This window comes from Octopus bimaculoides, chromosome Z (genome assembly GCF_046866305.1).
Source record: "Octopus bimaculoides isolate indiv1 chromosome Z, ASM4686630v1, whole genome shotgun sequence".
In the NCBI taxonomy this organism is placed as follows: domain Eukaryota; kingdom Metazoa; phylum Mollusca; class Cephalopoda; order Octopoda; family Octopodidae; genus Octopus; species Octopus bimaculoides.
Genome location: NC_142944.1, coordinates 20,450,457 through 20,469,705, shown reverse-complemented (window position 1 = coordinate 20,469,705; position 19,249 = coordinate 20,450,457). Strand labels below are relative to the sequence as shown.

At 38.5% G+C, this 19,249-nt stretch overlaps 1 protein-coding gene across 2 annotated transcripts in view; it reads left to right on the top strand.

Moving 5' to 3' along the window:
• Positions 1–6,871, top strand: part of LOC106867813 (mRNA export factor GLE1) — a 92,097-nt gene extending 85,226 nt beyond the window's left edge. For both annotated transcript variants that reach the window (XM_089364931.1, XM_089364932.1), the window contains one exon: positions 6,316–6,871. In XM_089364931.1, coding sequence (XP_089221057.1) covers positions 6,316–6,760 — 445 coding nt within the window. In that variant the 3' untranslated portion in view covers positions 6,761–6,871. The remainder of the gene's footprint in view (positions 1–6,315) is intronic.
• The last annotated feature ends 12,378 nt before the right edge of the window (positions 6,872–19,249 follow it).

Genomic DNA, 19,249 nt, shown 5'->3' with positions numbered 1-19,249 from the left:
TGGCCATGCAGGAGTGCCATCTTTATTTGAACAAATCGACCCCCGGACTTATTCTTTGTAAGCCTAGGACTTATTCTATCGGACTCTTTTGCCAAACCACTAAGTTACAGGGACATAAACACCCCAACATCGGTTGTCAAGACACACTAATACATACATATATATACATGACAGGATTCTTCCACCAACATAACATGGCAGTCCTAGTTTAGGATGAATGTTGCTGTAATTTAGCCCCAGGAGACATCATCTCCAGCTGGCTACACGACACAATCTGTGTCCTTATATTTTCAAACAAGGGAATCTAGCTCCCGCACTCAGCTCAAAACAATATCATGATTTCTGGGTTATTACCCTTCATCAGCACAGAATAATTGCTCGGCTAGAGGTGGCGCTGCCAAATTCCCATTTGAAATATATAGTTTTCAAAGTGACAACTAGTCACTGATTTATAAATTAGAAAATTACTATTTGTAAATTTCATGAGAGATATTCAGCAACAGAACTTTGGAGTAAAGATTATTTGCCAGCATAACATGGCAGTCCTGATTTGAAAATATAAGGACACAGATTGTGTCGTTTAGCCAGCTGGAGACGATGTCTCCTGGGGGCTAAATTACAGCAACATTCGTCCTAAATTAGGACTACCATGTTATGTCGGCAAATAATCTTTACTCCAAAGTACTGTTCCTAAATATCTCTCTTTGTGAGATTTACAAAATAGATTTACAAAATTTTCTAATTTGGGATTCTTCTAGTTTTCCATCTACCAAATACCAATAATGACTACTGGAAACAGCTGTATGCCAAATTTGCTCCAAGAAAGGAATTATATGTATTGATCATTATTGGCACCTTGGGCAAGTGTCTTCTACTATAGCTTCAAGCTGACCAAAGCCTTGTGAGTGGATTTGGTAGATGGAAACTGAAAGAAGCCCGTCGTATATATATATATATATATATATATATATATATATATATATATATAATATAGATTTAATCAAAAGATTAAATGTGGTACTTAAAAATGTTTGAGGCACCAGAATTTGGTAGGATAAAAACCAAAAACAAAATCAAAAGATTTGGTGAATAAAATTTGAAGATAAGCAACAAAAATTCAATAGGTTATAGCAGTACGTACATTTCGTACAAGCTCTATTTATTCATGTAGTGAGAACACCACAGAATGTACAATGAAAATGTACTCCTCAGCTGCATAATGGAATTTCATTTTAGAAAGTCATTTTGAAGATGTTTGCAAAAAGCAAGAGTAAGAGAAGAAAACATACCATCTCGACTATGCTGCTGTTCCACAGACAAGTGAATCAAACAAGAATTTAAAATCTAATTGGAGGGATAGTAGTAATTTCAAATTTAGAGGAAGGAAGGTTAAGTAGTGGTGGACAGCAGGTTAGGGGTAAATCAAGCATGAAGGAAAGAAAAGAAAAGGAAATGGAAGGGCAATACCCTAAGGAGTGGTAAGAATTTGGAAAAAATTTAAGATAAGGGAATTAAGGTCAAGGTATTAAAGAAATATATCTATTCTACAGTATAAATAGAATAATACAATGAAACACTAAATTACTAAGTTTAAAACTATAGGGAACAATAATAATTAAAACAAGATAAACATATCCAGTTAAAATAAGATATAAATTAATATGGGGTAGTATTATTTATGAGTAAAACTATAATATTAATGGTCAAAATTCAAACAGAAAGAAAGGGGGGAAGAAGGAAGAGGAAAAAAGGGAGAGGAATAAAGTTAGAAAAACAGGACTAAATTAAGAGAATTAAAGCTAAGGTTTTCGAAAAAGTGATAGATAGAAGAGACTCAGAATAACCTAGAGAAAATGTAGGACTACTATCAGTGGGTTGGGAAAGGTTAAAATGTATTCTAAGTATATATGAAAAGTTATAACTCAAATAAAATAGTTATTAGTCAGGGAAATGAGAGAAACTAAATTAAAAAATTTAGCAAGATTTTTTTTTTTTAATATTTACTTTTTAAAATATTTAAAGGTGCGGGAGTAACAATGCACACATAGAACCCTAAGGTCAGATCTATTGTTAATTAGACCAGGATTATCCTTAAGTTTAAACATTTCGTAAATTTCCATAGAGCACAGTCCACAGCCATATCTACTATTTCTATAAGGTTGTGCTCTCCTGACGATTTCCCATTTAAGATTAAAATCGATACCATTTTCCTTCAATTCCCAAATTTTATTAGATAATGATGTGCTATTGGCTTTATGTTTAAGTTTAAATGAAGAAAAATAGTTATATAATCGTTGTTTAAGGTTGATTGTGCAACTAACATAAATGAAATTATTAGTTGGAGTAGTTACTGTACATTTATAGACTACATTACGGGTTAAACAACGGCCAGATACCAGACAGTGCACTTTAATTCTACAATTGCAATTAAGGGGCTTATTAGCTATATATATATTGCTATGTTGATTATTGATACAAGTATCTAAATTAGTTACATCAATATTGCTGGTTGTATTATTAGATATGCAATTGATATTGTTTGAGCTAGGAAGATTTATCTCATCAACTATGTTAACAGTTGAAGTATTAATATGTTCATGATGATGATGATTAACTACTAAATTTGAAAATTACTACTATCCCTCCAATTAGATTTTAAATTCTTGTTTGATTCACTTGTCTGTGGAACAGCAGCATAGTCGAGATGGTATGTTTTCTTCTCTTACTCTTGTTTTTTGTATGTGTGTGTCTGTGTCCCCCCCTCCCCAACATCGGCTTGACAACCAATGCTGGTGTGTTTACATCCCCATAAATTTAGCGGTTCGGCAAAAGAGACCAATAGAATAAGTACTAGGCTTCCAAAGAATAAGTTCTGGGGTCGATTTGCTCAATTAAAGGTGATACTCCAGCATGGCCACAGTCAAATGACTGAAACAAGTGAAAGAGTATATATATATATATATATATATATTATAAGGCAACCATGCTAACCATTGATCTAGAGAAGAAATTTCAGGTGTGGAAGCAAGGCCTGGAATCTTAGCAAAAACCAAAGTCCTAATAAGTAGGAAAACAGACAAATCACAAGTCTCTTCTAGGAGACGGTCCTTCTTGATATGTAAGAGGGTGTTGGTAGAAACTCCATACATTGTATCCAGTGCAAACTTTGGACACATAAGAGGTGTAGCATATCACAGGAATGTTAACAGAGAAAGTAGTCTTCATATGTGGCAAATGTGCAGGTACATGAGCATTAAAACTGCACAGACAATAGACTCCTTCAAATACTCAGGAGGATCATTAAAAGTAGAAGATAGGTTCTGTTACCTAGGAGACTAAGTTAGCAGTGAAGGCAGATGTTCTGAAAGTGTTGTAACGTAATTTGTTACATACAATAAATCTCTTTACGAACCAACAATCAATATTCCTTGTGAACTAACCAACTGGTAACTTCCGACTCACTGCAAACTAACATGGATTTCACTCGACTTCGAACTCTGAACCGTGAACTCACTTGAATCATTACTATTTATATTTTACTTAGACCAGTCTATCTCTTGCAAGGGGGTATCGTAACTCTCATCACAACAGAAAGTGTAGTTGCCAGAATAAGAACAGGCTAGGTAAAGTTCAGAGAGCTTCTACCTTTGTTTGTAACTAAGGGCCTCTCCCTCAGAGTGAAAGGCATATTGTACGTACAGCTATGTTACATGGCAGTGAAACATGGGCTTTGACTACAGAGGACTTGCAAAGGCTTGAAAGCAATAAAGCTAGCATGTTCTGCTGGATGGGAAATGTCAGTGTGCATGGACAACAGAGTGTAAATGATTTAAGAGAGAAGCTGGGTATAAGAGGCATCAGATGTTGTATGCAAGGGTGAAAACTGCACTGATTTGGTCGTTTGATGTGTATGGATGAAGACAGCTGCATAATGAAGTGCCAAGCTTTAATTGTGCAGGGTACCTATGGGAGGGATAGACCCAGGACAATATGAGATGAAGTGGTGAGAAAGGATCTTCAGACGCTGAACCTCACTGAAGAAATGACAAGGGACTGGAAGACATGGCGGTTTTCTGTACTTGATAAGATGTATCAAGCTAAGTAAAACCGCGCTCTCCCACACATATAGTGTTATATGGACTGTTGGATAGGTGTTCGTCTGACGTCTCGTGTGTCAATGTGGTTCGTCTGAGTTCATTGTTTCATTGTTGTTGTTCTGAATGACTGGGGTAGTAAAATGTCATTGATATATATGGCGGACATGACTCTTGTTTTATTAACATCGAACTTTCGGTGAGTGCGTTCTTTGTATGTAATTGAATAATAAATGTAATAATTAAATTGTACAACTCATTGTCTTTTCTCTGCGAGTATCCCGAGAGGAATACAACATATAGGTTTGTCCTTTCAGGTGCCAGTGCCACATAAAAAGCATCCGTACTGCCTAAATGCACCTATGCATGTGGTACGTAAAAAGCACCCAGCACACTCTGTTAAGTAAGTGGTTGGCATTAGGAAGGGTATCTAGCTGTTGAAACAACAGACAATTGGAGTCAGAACAGCTCCTTTACTGGCCAGCTCCATGCCAAACCATCCAACCCATATCAGCATGGAAAACAGACATTAAATGATGATGATGGTATATTGTTATGTTTGGTGATGGTTATTTTTTTTTTTTTTTTAGCCAATTAACCACACACACAGTATACTTGGTTTTTACTTCAGCTTTATTATTATTCTTATTTTAGCATCCTTTGTCTGAAATTTTTTGTCGCATATCCTGCTTAGATCATTCTGTCAGTTTGGACAGTTTGACATATATGTATAATATATATGTGCGTGTGTGTGTATGTATATAATTTCTTAAGTAATGAAAAAATGGATTTGGTATTAATCTTCATTTTGTATAATGGTAGCTTTGACCCATCCTGCTATTGTTCCTTATGGGTGGGACTCCTTTCAACATGTTGTATTGTATAAATTTTGCAGTCTGGGTCTCATTAGGTACATCTATACATAAAGGTTATATATATATATCATTGTCATCACTTTACACCCATTCCCATATCGGCATGGGTTAGACAGTTTGACAAGAGCTCGCAAGCCAGTTGACTGTGGCAAGCTCCAGTGTCTCCTTTGGCTTGGTTTCTGCAGTTGGATCCCCTTTCCTAACACTAACCGCTTTACAGAGTGTACTGGGTGTTTCCCATGCTGTATGGGTTTGCTGTGTTCGCATTGCTTTCCCCACCACCCATCTGAATAAAACTTTCAAACTGTGTCCCCACTCACTTCTTTGTTTTAGCACTACATATGTATATATGTATGTATGTACATACATCATTTAATGTCTGTTTTCCACGTTGGCATGGATTGGACAGTTTGACCAGAGCTGGCAAACTGGAGAGCTTTTACCAGGTTCCAGTCTGATTTGGCTTGGTTTCTACAACTGGATGCCCTTCCTAGTGCCTACCATTTTACAGAGTGTGCTGGATGTTTTTTAAGTGGTACCAGCACAGGTGCTATTTATGTGGATTGGCACAGTTGCTTTTTACACGAACCAGTATGGGTGCTTTTTACATGGTCCTGAATGAGTGCTTTGTTCATGGACCAGCACAGGTGTGTTTTGCATGGACCAGCACAGGTGTGTTTTGCATGGACCAAGCATGGATGCTTTTTATGTAGACCAGCATAGGTGCTTTTACATGGACTGGCATGGATGCCTTTTATGTGAACCAGCTCAAGGACTCTTCAAGGCAAAAACTCCTTCAGCTGGGAGGGGAATGTTAATAATTCTGCTGTGGTGGGTGGGTGGCTCTTCTTGAGTACATTAAAGCACCAGGTATTTGTCATCCTTTGTCATCTTCTTCATAAGACTGATTGTCATGAGATTGGCCTTCAGTATTTCATCCCATGTCTTCCTGGGTCTCCCTTTTCCACTGGTTCCATCTATTTTAAGTAATTGGCACTTTCTTTGTGCAGTTGTGTACATCCCTCCTCATCACATGATGAAACCAGCACAGTCTTCTCTCTTGCACATTACATCTAATTCCTCTTATGCTTAACTTTTCTCTCAATACACTAGCACTCTGTTGCACGTGTACAACTATATTGCACTTCCAGTGGAGCATAGTAGCTTCATATGCACATACATTTTATATATATATATATATATATATATATATATAGAGAGAGAGAGAGAGAGAGAGATACATTTTATATATGTTTACAACTGTATGTATCAGTCATAATATATACACTTTTGTTAGCAGCAATTCTAATTATGATATTTGTCTCTTTATATATTTCACTTTATAGATTACGAGGTTACAAGTGTGAAAGTGGAAAAATTGAAGAACAAGAAAGATTTTTGAAAAGAATGACTGGTATCATGCGGTTATATGCTGCAATAATAGTTTCACCACTGCCTATTGGAAGTACTAAACCTCACCCTCACGGAATTGAAAACAGCTGGATTTGGATAACAAGAACTCTGAATGTGGAACCTGAGCCTGACATTACAGCTGCAATGATCTATAATATCCTCGAAGTCACTGGTCATTCGCTGTTTCTGTATTACCAGAAACCATTTCAGAAATTGCTTCACATACTAATAACTGAATTCCTTCCCAAAATCAAAGCTGTTAGTGTTTCTGCTGGATCGGTGTCGAGACTTGAAACATTTCTTGAGGCTAACATAAACAACAAAGGCCAAATAGCTGCACCATATGGATATTTAACCAGTTCCTTCTGGCTTAGCTAACATAAATTTTACATTTTAGACAATTTGTACATATGTCATTAGTTTTTACTCCTCTCAAACGTTACTATTTTTTTTAATAATTCTTGTCTAATTTTAAATATATGAAATCTTTTATTATTTATTTATAATTTTTTTATTTGTTTCAAATAAAACGTCTTTGTTTTAGTCATTATGAAGCACAGGTTTAATGTTCAAAGGTGCTTTGTAAGTTCAGTTTACCAGTAACATAATTTCAGAAATTGTTTAATTTCAGTTTTTAAATGAAGTGATTCATGCATCTAACTGAAAACAGGTGCTCTTACAATTTGTAAATATATAAATTTAAATTATATAAATAAATATACATATTTCTTATTACATCTGTAATAATGTTTGCCTGTCCACTCATTTTTCTCTTTACTATTATTTTGATATTGCTAAGTAAGGTTGCTGGAATTGATAGTTGCTCATTATAAACCTAGGGTTCACCATTTTGTTTACAATTATCACCATCACCATTATTGTTTTTACATCCACTTTTCAATGCTTGCATGCATCAGATGGAATTTGTCGAGGTGGATTTTCTATGGCCCAATGCTCTTCTTGTCACCAGCTGTCACCTGTTTCCAAGTAAGATAGTTACTTCCCACAACGAGACAGGTTTTCACAGAAGATTGTAAATGAATGACTCTGCTTATATGACAGTGACACTTTTTTACAACTATCATGTGAAGTCAAGGCAAGGAGTCAACACACACACACATATGATAGGCTGCTTTACATTTCATCATCATCATCATCATCATCATCATTGTTTGACGTCCACCTTCCATACTGGCATGGGTGGAGCAGTACCACAAGAGCCAGTCAGGCTGAAGCCTGCACCAGACTTCTGTGACTTTTGGCAGGATTTTTACAGCTGGATGCCCTTCCTAACACCAACCACCCAGCAGAGTAGATTTAGTTCTTTTTATGTGGCACAAGCACAGACGAGATCAGTTTTGGCAAGGTTTTTACAGTTGGATGCCCTTCTGAACACCAACCACTTTACAGTGTGGACTGGGTGCTTTTAAGTGGCACCTGCACTGACAGGGTCACCAAGTACTTGCAAGACAAAAAAGAAATTTCAAGAGGCGGGGGACATTGGAGGAAGTAATCTTGTGTCAGATGATGAAAGGTTATAGTGAGGCAGAAACAGGTGTCTTGCTGTAGAGGAAGTACAAGGTTACCTGGCTGGAGAGAGATCAGGAATGAAAGCAAAAGGTGCGCTACCACAAAGGAAATGCATGGTTACCCAACCTGAGGGAAGTGCAGGAGATGGAGAGAGAGAAAGAGTGGGAGACAGCAGGATAGAGATATGGCAAAATGCTGGTCTTACAAGGGACGGGAATCAAAATATGAGATGGTTGAGTAAAGGAAAAGATAGATATAGATGGTGGCAAGTACCAGGGCATACCTTTGAGGTTCAAACACCATAATATAAGTGGCAGGATATTGCAAAGGGAGTGTGAGTAAGTGGCAAAAGACCTGGGTATATATAGAGTTGGAGGGGCTACTGGGTAGCAATGATACAGAGGAACAGGGGTGTGAGGGCACGATTGGGGAGTGAGAGCTAGGCATAGTGTATGAAGGAGGAAATGCGAGAAAGAGAAGAGATGTAAATTGGTTTATTGGGGTAGGGTGAGTGAAAAGTTTTCTTGTTATGTGTGGGTGGAACATCCAGGTCAGGGGCTAGAAGATGGCAATAATAGAGTGAGACAAGGCATGTGGGTAGAACGCATAGGTTGGGACAAATGGAGAGCAATGATACAGCGGCACAGGTTCAAGAGGACAGGATTGGGGGTGGGAGGTAATCACAGTACACGAAGCGGAAATGTGAGGAAGAGAAAGGATATAGTTTGGTTTGTTGTGGTAGAGTGTGTGAGAAGAATTCTTGTTAAGTGTGGGTGGGACACCCAGCATTTCTAGAACTCAGTTTCACTGATATGGACAGGTCTTCTCAAGAACTTCATATCACCAGGCATCTCAGTCCATTGTCATTTCCTCCAAGAGGTCCAACTTCCTGAGATCAGTCCTTACCACTTCATCCCATGTCTTCTTGGGTCTCCCTCTTCTACAGGTGCCATCCACTTTCAGTGATTGGCACTTCTTTATACAGCTGTCCTCATTCATACGCATCACATGTCCAAACCAATGTAGTCGTCTCTCTTGCATGCTGCATCTGATTCCTCTTATGCCCAACTTTTCTCTCCAGTCTACACATGTCTTCTCCATTCATAGCCCATGACTCACTACCATGGAGAATAGCCGTTTGTACACAAGCATCATATAGTCTACCTTTTACTCTGAGAGAGAGTCTTTTTGTTGCCAACAGAAGCAATAGTTCTCTGAACTTCCTCCAACCAGTTCTCATTCTAGAAACAATACTTTCAGAACATCCCCCACCATTGCTAATTTGGTCACCTAGGTAACAGAAACCATCTACAACCTCAAGAGAGCCTCCTGGGCATTTGAGAGAATCTAATTCCCATGTGCTCTTAGTGATTATTGTTTCTGCACATCTGCCACATACAAAGACTACTCTGTTAATCTGTTAATTTACCTGTGATACCACTGCACCTCTTATGTGTCCATAGTTTACACTGAGTGCAGTGAATGGAATTTCTTCCAACTGCTTTCCTACATATAGATCAGGGCCATTTACCTGACAGAAAGAAAGTTTTATCTTCTTTCTTACTAACAACCACTTTTGTCTTAGCTAGGTTAACTTTAAGACCCTTTGATTCCAGGTTTTGTTTCCATACCAGGAATTTCTTCTCCAATTCTGCTAAAGATTCTGCAATAAGTGCAAGATTATCAGCATAAAGTAGTTCCCACAGGCACCCAGTTTTGAATTCCTCTGTTATGGCCTGGAGGACTATAATGAAAAAGAGTGAGTTGAGAACTGAGCCCTGGTGAATCCCTGCCTGAATGCTGAATTCATCACTGTATTCATGGCTGATTCTCACTTTACTGACCACACCACTGTGCATGATTTGGACAGCTCTAATAAGCCACTCTTCTACTAACTTCCTTAGAGTCCACCATATAACAGTGGGGAACTCTGTCAAAAGTTTTCGCCAGGTCGACAAAGGATAAGTACACAGGCTTGCTTTTGTCCAACTACTTTTCCTGCAGCTGTCTTGCTAAGAAGATAGCACCTGTGGTACTCTTCCAAAGTACAAAACCAAACTGCATTTCATCTAGTTTAATTCTATTTCCTGTCAATTGAGCTATAGCCCTCTCAGAAATTTTCATGATTTGGTCTAGCAATTTAAATTCCTCTGTAGCTGTCTACCAAATCCACTCACAAATCTTTGGTCAATTTTGAGCTATAGTAGAAAACACCTGCCTAAAGTGTCAAGCAGTAGAACTGAGCCTGAAACCATGTGATTGGGAAGCAATCTTCTTACCACAGGGCCAAGCTCACACCTATTCATATTTCGCAGTTTGTTAATCAATTTAGCTGATATTTTTTCTGAAGGGAACTACATTTCCATAGAATGAAATAGAAAGCTGCAGACATGACTCTGTGGTTAAGAATTTTGTTTTGCTTCACAACCATGCAGTTCTCTGGTTCAATCCCACTGAGGGCACCTTGGGCAAGTGTCTTCTACTTTAGATTGACAAAGCCTTGTGAGTGAATTTGATTGATGGAAACTGGAAAAAAAAAACATATTACAGTATATATATGTATATATATATAGTTGGAATTTACAAAAAAAAACCCAAAAGACAAAGACAGGTGTGTAAGCTACAAACAGGTGTATTAGTTTAACACTCGGGAAGGTCAGAAAGTCTTTTACATTTCAAGCCTACACTCTTTAACAGACAGGAACACGAGAAAATACAATTTACGGATTGAGAGAAAACAGAGTAAGACTAAATGATAATAGGAGAAAGCAGAAAGTACAAAAGATTTCAGAAAATTTCAAAAGGTTCAAACGTGGTGTATAAGAACGATTTCTCATCAATGGAAGAGTCCAGTGTAATCCATGTGTATATAGAAGTGCAGAAAAAACCAGGTGGAAGTCCGAAGTGTAGAAAATTCCTGTTGTGTAAGCTGTGGTATTTGTTTGCAGTCTCCTGGGGAAATATCTTGTTGGCAACAAGTGAGAATAAGCTGCAGGAAGAACATCCTGCCATAGTAAAACCTGCCCTAACAAATCTCATCTAATTCATGTAAGTAAGGAAAATTAAGTGTCAAAACAATGATTATAATCACAAAGTTGTACTGAATTTATCACTGCTAGCCAGTCATCATAATCATTTAACGTCCGCTTTCTAAGCTGGCATGGGTTGGACAGTATGACATGAAGTTGGCTAGCAGAGAGCTGTCTGTTGAGGCATGGTTTCTACAACTGATGCCCTTCCTAATGCCAACCACTTAACAGTGTACTGGGTGCTTTTTAAGTGCCACCATTACGGGTGTGTTTACACAGTGCCACTACAGGTGCTTTTTAAGTGGCACTGGCACCTGGAAGGACCAGCCTGTATATGTGGAAGATAACAATTTTATTTAGCTTGATGTGTGTCTTATTAAGTACAGCAAATGTATCAGTGATTTTAATTCCCTTATATTACTGCCACTGGTACACATAGCTGGATTTATAGGGGTTGTAAGGAGAAAATGGACAGTTCTCATGGACATCCCTAATATTTGATGAGTTGGTGCTTTATACTAAGAGGCGTCATTCCTGAAATTTTGCATGAAGTGATCCTCCAGCAATGTACACACATATGAATTTGTTCTGTGGTGGAATGGAATATTCAATGAAATTTCAAAAATTACTTTTTTTTTTTTCGTCTTTGAGGTATCTTCAAAACCTCATCTTTAACCATGCAAAAAATAGAGCTTAATCTACACTTTCAGATTGAAATCTAAGTTGGAGGGTCAGTAATAAATAAGCAAAGGATGGGTACTGAGGATTCCAAGTATTGTAGAGACAAATATCTACATAAACAATCAAATCTATAAACTAGCTATAAATTAAAGATATAATTAAAAAATTTCAGTTACCTTATTGTTTCAGTTTATCAATGCTTATTAACCCTTTAGCATTTAAACCAGCCATATCCAGCCAAAATCATCATCATCATCATCATTTAGCGTCCATTGTCCATGCTGGCATGGGTTGGGCAGTTTGAGTGGGCTGGCACATGGGAAGGCTGTGCCAGAATCCAGTCTGATTTAGCATGGTTTTATATGGCTGGATCCCCTTCCTAATGCCAACTACTCTGAGAGTGTAACGGGTGCTTTTACATGCCACCGGCAAAGGTGCCATTTGTGTGACACCAGTATCTGCCACAACTGTGATTTTGTTCAGCTTGATGAGTCTTCTTCTCAAGCACAACATAATGCCAAAGATCTTGGCCATTGCCTCCATAAGGCCCAACTCTTGAAAGGAGCTCAGCCACTTTTCCTCCATGAGGCCCAATGCTCAAAAGGAACTCAGCCATCTCACCTCTATGAGGCCCACTGCTCAAAAGGAACTCAGCCACCTCACTTCTGTGAGGCCCAAACATTCAAGAAACTCAGCCACTTTGCCTCCATATGGCCGAGGAGCTCAGTCACTTTGCCTTCATGAAACCCAGTGCACGAAAGGAACTCAACCACTTTGCCTCCATGAAGCCCAACGCTTGAAAGGTACTCAGCCACTTTGCCTCCATGAGGCCTAACATTCAAGGTTGATTTTTTTGTTTTTTTTAAAATATTCTACTCATTTTATGTTCAAAGTGACCAGATCCAACCTCTCACACCTACCCTACAATGTCGTTCTAAAACTAAACAATCACATTATCAAAATGTCAAAGCTATGAGAAAATGCAGGATTAATTCAAAACAACGTAAATAAATGAGCACTAAAATTGATAGAATAATCTGAATGCTTAAAAGATTAAACAACAATGTAGATCATTTAAATACATATTCAAATATGTAAATAATTCAGATTCACAAAAATACAAGGTTAAAACATAAATATGCTTCGGAAATCTTAATAAGTTAACTAAGTGATGATAACGAGAAATCCATAATGATAACCTATGTTTATGCATTAACTTATATGTTTTGGTCATTTATGGTAGCCAAGTTATTTTTGTACATTTCCCATTGTTGGTTCCACACACACTGATAATTGTCTCTAAAACAAAAGATTGCCTTACTTTTTCAAGTTTTTTTTTTAATGTTAATGTGTTTTCAATATATTAGAATCTACTATCTTTTAGCTTTTACTTGTTTCAGTCATTATACTGAGACCATGCTGGGGCACTGCCTTCAAAAATTTTAGTCAAATGAATCGACCACCAGTATTTATTTGTTATGGAGCCTGATACTTATTCTGTTAATCACTTTAGTCAAACCACTAAATTATGGGGACATAAACATACCAACACCAGTTGTCAAGCGATACTGGAGGACAAACACAGACATAAAGACACACACACACACTAACATATATATGACTGACTTCTTTCAGTTTCCGTCTACCAAATCCACTCACACAGCTTTGGTCAGCCTGAGGCTATATTAGAAGACATCTACCCAAGGTGACATGCAGTGGGACTGAACCTAGAACCATGTGATTAAGAAGCAAGCTTCTTACCACACAGCCACATGTTCACTTTTCAAAAAATATTTTAAATTGTTTTTGTTATTAATTTTTTTCAATGTGTTACAATTTGTTGTTATTGTCATTTTCTCGTCGTACAAAATGAAATATAAATTTGGCTAATGTTGTTTACTATACCATCTCCATGTTTACATAAAAAGGACTTCACCAATTTTGTACCTATCATTATTGCTGCTGGTGCTATTCTGCAACTTTAGCTTTCATTTTCTATTTTTTTTTTTTTTTTGTTTGCTAATCTTTATCTTTCATGTTCTCTACGGTTACCAATTTTCAGCTATCTCTGTCAAGCATCATCATCATCATCATTTTTAATGTTCACTTTCCATGCTAGCATGAGTTAGACAGTTTGACTGGAATTGGTAAGCTGGAGAGCTGCACCAGGTTCCAGTCTGATTTGGCCTGGGTTTCTACAGCTGAATGCCCTTCCTAATGCCAACCACTTTATAGTGTGTGCTGATTGCTAGAGGTGGCAAGCTAGAGAGTTGCACCAGGTTCCAGTCTGATTTGGCCTGGTTTCTACAGCTGGATGCCCTTCCTAATGCCAACCACTTTATAGTGTGTGCTGAGTGCTAGAGGTGGCAAGCTAGAGAGTTGCACCAGGTTCCAGTCTGATTTGGCCTGGGTTTCTACAGCTGAATGCCCTTCCTAATGCCAACCACTTTATAGTGTGTGCTGATTGCTAGAGGTGGCAAGCTAGAGAGTTGCACCAGGTTCCAGTCTGATTTGGCCTGGTTTCTACAGCTGGATGCCCTTCCTAATGCCAACCACTTTATAGTGTGTGCTGAGTGCTAGAGGTGGCAAGCTAGAGAGTTGCACCAGGTTCCAGTCTGATTTGGCCTGGGTTTCTACAGCTGGATGCCCTTCCTAATGCCAACCACTTTATAGTGTGTGCTGAGTGCTAGAGGTGGCAAGCTAGAGAGCTGCACCAGGTTCCAGTCTGATTTGGCCTGGGTTTCTACAGCTGAATGCCCTTCCTAGTGCCAACCACTTTATAGTTTGTGCTGAGTGCTAGAGGTGGCAAGCTAGAGAGTTGCACCAGGTTCCAGTCTGATTTGGCCTGGGTTTCTACAGCTGGATGCCCTTCCTAATGCCAACCACTTTATAGTGTGTGCTGAGTGCTAGAGGTGGCAAGCTAGAGAGTTGCACCAGGTTCCAGTCTGATTTGGCCTGGGTTTCTACAGCTGGATGCCCTTCCTAATGCCAACCACTTTATAGTGTGTGCTGAGTGCTAGAGGTGGCAAGCTAGAGAGCTGCACCAGGTTCCAGTCTGATTTGGCCTGGGTTTCTACAGCTGAATGCCCTTCCTAGTGCCAACCACTTTATAGTTTGTGCTGAGTGCTAGAGGTGGCAAGCTAGAGAGTTGCACCAGGTTCCAGTCTGATTTCGCCTGGGTTTCTACAGCTGGATGCCCTTCCTAATGCCAACCACTTTATAGTGTGTGCTGAGTGCTAGAGGCGGCAAGCTAGAGAGTTGCACCAGGTTCCAGTCTGATCTGGCCTGGTTTCTACAGCTGGATGCCCTTCCTAATGCCAACCACTTTATAGTGTGTGCTGAGTGCTAGAGGTGGCAAGCTAGAGAGTTGCACCAGGTTCCAGTCTGATTTGGCTTGGTTTCTACAGCTGGATGCCCTTCCTAATGCCAACCACTTTATAGTGTGTGCTGAGTGCTAGAGGTGGCAAGCTAGAGAGCTGCACCAGGTTTCAGTCTGACTTGGCCTGGTTTCTACAGCTGGATGCTCTTCCTAATGCCAACCACTTTATATTGTGTGCTGATTGCTAGAGGTGGCAAGCTAGAGAGTTGCACCAGGTTCCAGTCTGATTTGGCCTGGTTTCTACAGCTGGATGCCCTTCCTAATGCCAACCACTTTATATTGTGTGCTGATTGCTAGAGGTGGCAAGCTAGAGAGTTGCACCAGGTTCCAGTCTGATTTGGCCTGGTTTCTACAGCTGGATGCCCTTCCTAATGCCAACCACTTTATAATGTGTGCTGAGTGCTAGAGGTGGCAAGCTGGAGAGCTGCACCAGGTTCCAGTCTGATTTGGCCTGGGTTTCTACAGCTGGATGCCCTTCCTAATGCCAACCACTTTATAGTGTGTGCTGAGTGCTAGAGGTGGCAAGCTGGAGAGCTGCACCAGGTTCCAGTCTGATTTGGCATGGTTTCTATGATTGGACGCTCTTCCTAACACCAACCACTCCAAGAGTTTAATAGGTGCTTTCTATGTGCCACTGGCACAGGTGCCAGTTACATGACACTTGCATGGGTGCCGGTTACATGTCACCGGCATTGACCATGGTTGCAATTTCACTTGGCTGATTGATGCATCTTCTCAAGCACAGCATATTGCCAAATGTCTCATTTACTTGTTAAGCATATTGCCAAAGGTCTCAGACACATTAGTTGTTATTTCAGTGGTCGCTTAGTCTTATTAGTTCATCACCATAAATAGGTTGATATGAAACAAACAAATCAGAACGAAATGATAAACTCAAAGATCATCACTAACTACAACACATCTTAATTGCAATCCAAAATACCTTTTACCCTCACAAAATGATCTGAAGCATTATATTTACAAATACCATTTTTGATAAAAAAACATGGAAGTTGAACTTAAGCTCACTATCGTCACAAGATTGTTTGAAGCTAAGAGAGATTCATGAAATATATAATTCCTTTTCAAATTATTTCGTTTTTGTATGTGGTTTGCAAGAATCTTTATGTGAATTTGTGTGTTGAAGCAAATTTTGTTGTGTCTGGGGAGAGTCATTGTCCCTAGATACAACAAAATTTCAAATTATTACTTTTTCAGAAGCATTTGAAGTGCTTCTTGGTCTCCTGGAAAGTGAAATAATTTTTTTGAAGATAATTAATTTTTGGAACAAAATCTTTAGTCTGTAATCCTTGATTTACTACTAATCATTTGAACTCTTTTCTATTAAATTTTAATTAACTTTGGCAACAGATCTACTTATTTGTCCCAGACTTAGGAGTAACAGAGGTATGTGTAAACAGCCTGGCTTAACAAAACTGAAGTCAAAATTACTGTTATCAGTTCCCATTTTCTTTTATTTTTAAGATTATTTTCCCTTTGCTTCTATTCAGATTATATTCTTGCACAAAATAACCAATAGGCTACAGAATATTCAGCAGTCTCTAGATCAGAAGAGAAAAAGTTTCAAAGAGCTAGAAAGATGCTGCCGTATTGTATTGTATGACAAATTTTCCAACAAGGGTGGCTTTAATTATTCGGAAAAAGCAGAAGACAAAATGAAAACCAATGAATAGAACCAAGGCCTTAGAAATTCTGTATTGGAGTTCAATGATTTATGTTGAGAATCATTTCATGTTAACAGGAAATTTGTAAATTTCCTGTTACACTGGTACTGAAATGTTGTGCTGTGATGTAGCCTTGACAGTTTTTCTAACCAAGAGAGGCTTGACGTTTAGGAGTAACGAAGAACTAAGCACAATGAGAATTTTTCAGAAATTATGGAACTTCTTGCACAATTTGATCCATTTCTAATGGGTCACTTGAAATCATTTAGCAATCCCAGAAATGGTAAGCAATCATACTTATCATCCACCATCTATGAAAAAATTGTTCTGTTTATAGAAAAATATGTTAATCATATTGTAGTAGAACTTAAAACTTCCAAGTATTTTTCTGTTTATATAGATTCAACACCAGACAGGGCTCATGTTGACCAGCTAACAGTTATTGTGTGTTATGTTGTTTCTGGGATGCTGATAGAAAGGTTTTTTGACTTTACTGCAGACTGGTTCTCACAAAATTTAAGTACTAATTACATCTCTTAGAATTACTTTTAAAAAGTGAAGGGGGCAAATATAAATTTTGAAACCTGCCAATAATCCATGATGAAACCATATGAAGGGCTTGCTGTTAAACATTTTGACCGAATGATAACAATAATGATCCTTTCAACTAAAGGCACAAGACCTGAAACTTGAGGGGAGGGGGCCTAGTCGATTACATTGTCCTCAATGGTACTTAATTTATCGTCCCTGAAAGCATGAAAGGTAAAGTCAACCTCAGCAGAATTTGAACTTGGAACATAAAAATGGACAAAATGGCTTAAGCATTTTGCCCTGCATGATAATGATTCTGTCAGCCTGCCACCTTTATAATAATGATAATAATGATGGTAATTTAAAATTTTGGCACAAGGTCAGCAAGTTCGAGGGAGATGTAGGTCGATTAAATTGACTCCACTGCTTGGCTGGTGCTTATTTTGTCAACTTCAAAGGATGATAGGCAAAGTCAACTTCAGCGGAATTTAAACTCAGAATGTAAAGATGGATGAAATGCTGCTAAGCATTTTTTCCTGATGTGCGAAGGATTCTTATTTCTTTATTACCCACAAGGGGCTAAACATAGAGGGGACAAACAAGGACAGACAAAGGGATTAAGTCGATTACATCAACCCCAGTGCGTATCTGGTACTTAATTTATCGACCCCAAAAGGATGAAAGGCAAAGTCGACCTCGGCAGAATTTGAACTCAGAACGTAGCAGCAGACGAAATACCACTAAGCATTTCACCTGGCTTGCTAACGTTTCTGCCAGCTCACTGCCTTAGCAAAGGATTCTGCCAACTCATCACCTTAGTAGTAGTAGTAGTAGTAGTAGTAGTAGTAGTAGTAGTAGTAGTAGTAGTAGTCGTAGTAATCTTTTCTACTCTAAGCACAAGGCCCGAAATTTTTGGGGTGGGGTGGCCAGTCGATTAGATTGACTTCAGTGCGTAATTGGTACCTAATTTATCGACCCCGAAAGGATGAAAGGCAAAGTTGACTTCAGTGGAATTTGAACTCAGAACATAACAGCAGATAAAATACCACTTAAGCATTTTCCCCAGCATGCTAACAATCCTGCCAGCTCACCACCTTCAGTAATAATAATAATAATAATAATAATAATAATAATAATGATAATGATAATGATAATAATAATGGTTTCAAATTTTGATGTAAGGCGAGCAGTTTTAGCGTGAGGAAGTTAGTTGATTACATCAGCCCCGGTGCTCAACTAGCACTTTAATTTATTGATTTTGAAAGAATGAAAGGCAAAACTGACCTCAGAATGATTTGAATTCAGAATGCAGAGTCACAAGAAATACCTTCTGTAAGCATTTTCTCTGACATTCTAATGATTCTTATTTCTTTATTGCCCACAAAGGGCTGAACATAGAGGGGACAGACAAATGGGTTAAGTCGATTACATCGACCCTAGTGCGTAACTGGTACTTAATTAATTGACCCCAAAAGGATGAAAGGGAAAGTCGACCTCGGCGAAATTTGAACTCAGAACGTAACGGCAAATGAATTACCACTAAGCATTTTGTCTGGCATGCTAATGTTTCTTATTTCTTTATTGCCCACAAGGGGCTACACACAGAGGGGACAAACAAGGACAGATAAACGGATTAAGTCAATTACATCGACCGCAGTGTGTAACTGGTATTTATTTAATCAACCCCGAAAGGATGAAAGGCAAAGTCAACCTCGGCGGAATTTGAACTCAGAACGTAGCAGCAGACGAAATACCGCTAAACATTTCACCTGGTGTGCTAAAGATTCTGCCAGCTCGCTGCCCTAATGATTCTGCCAGCTCACTATCTTAATAATGGTAATAATGACAACAGTTATTCTTTCTACTATAGTCACAAACCTGAAATTTGGGGGTTTTGGATTTGTCAATTGCACTGATCCCAGGGCTCTAAAAGGATGGAAGGTAAATTTGGCTTTGGTAGAATTTTAACAACAACAACAACAATAATAAGTTGATTACATTGACCCTAGTACTCAACTGGTACTTGTTCTAT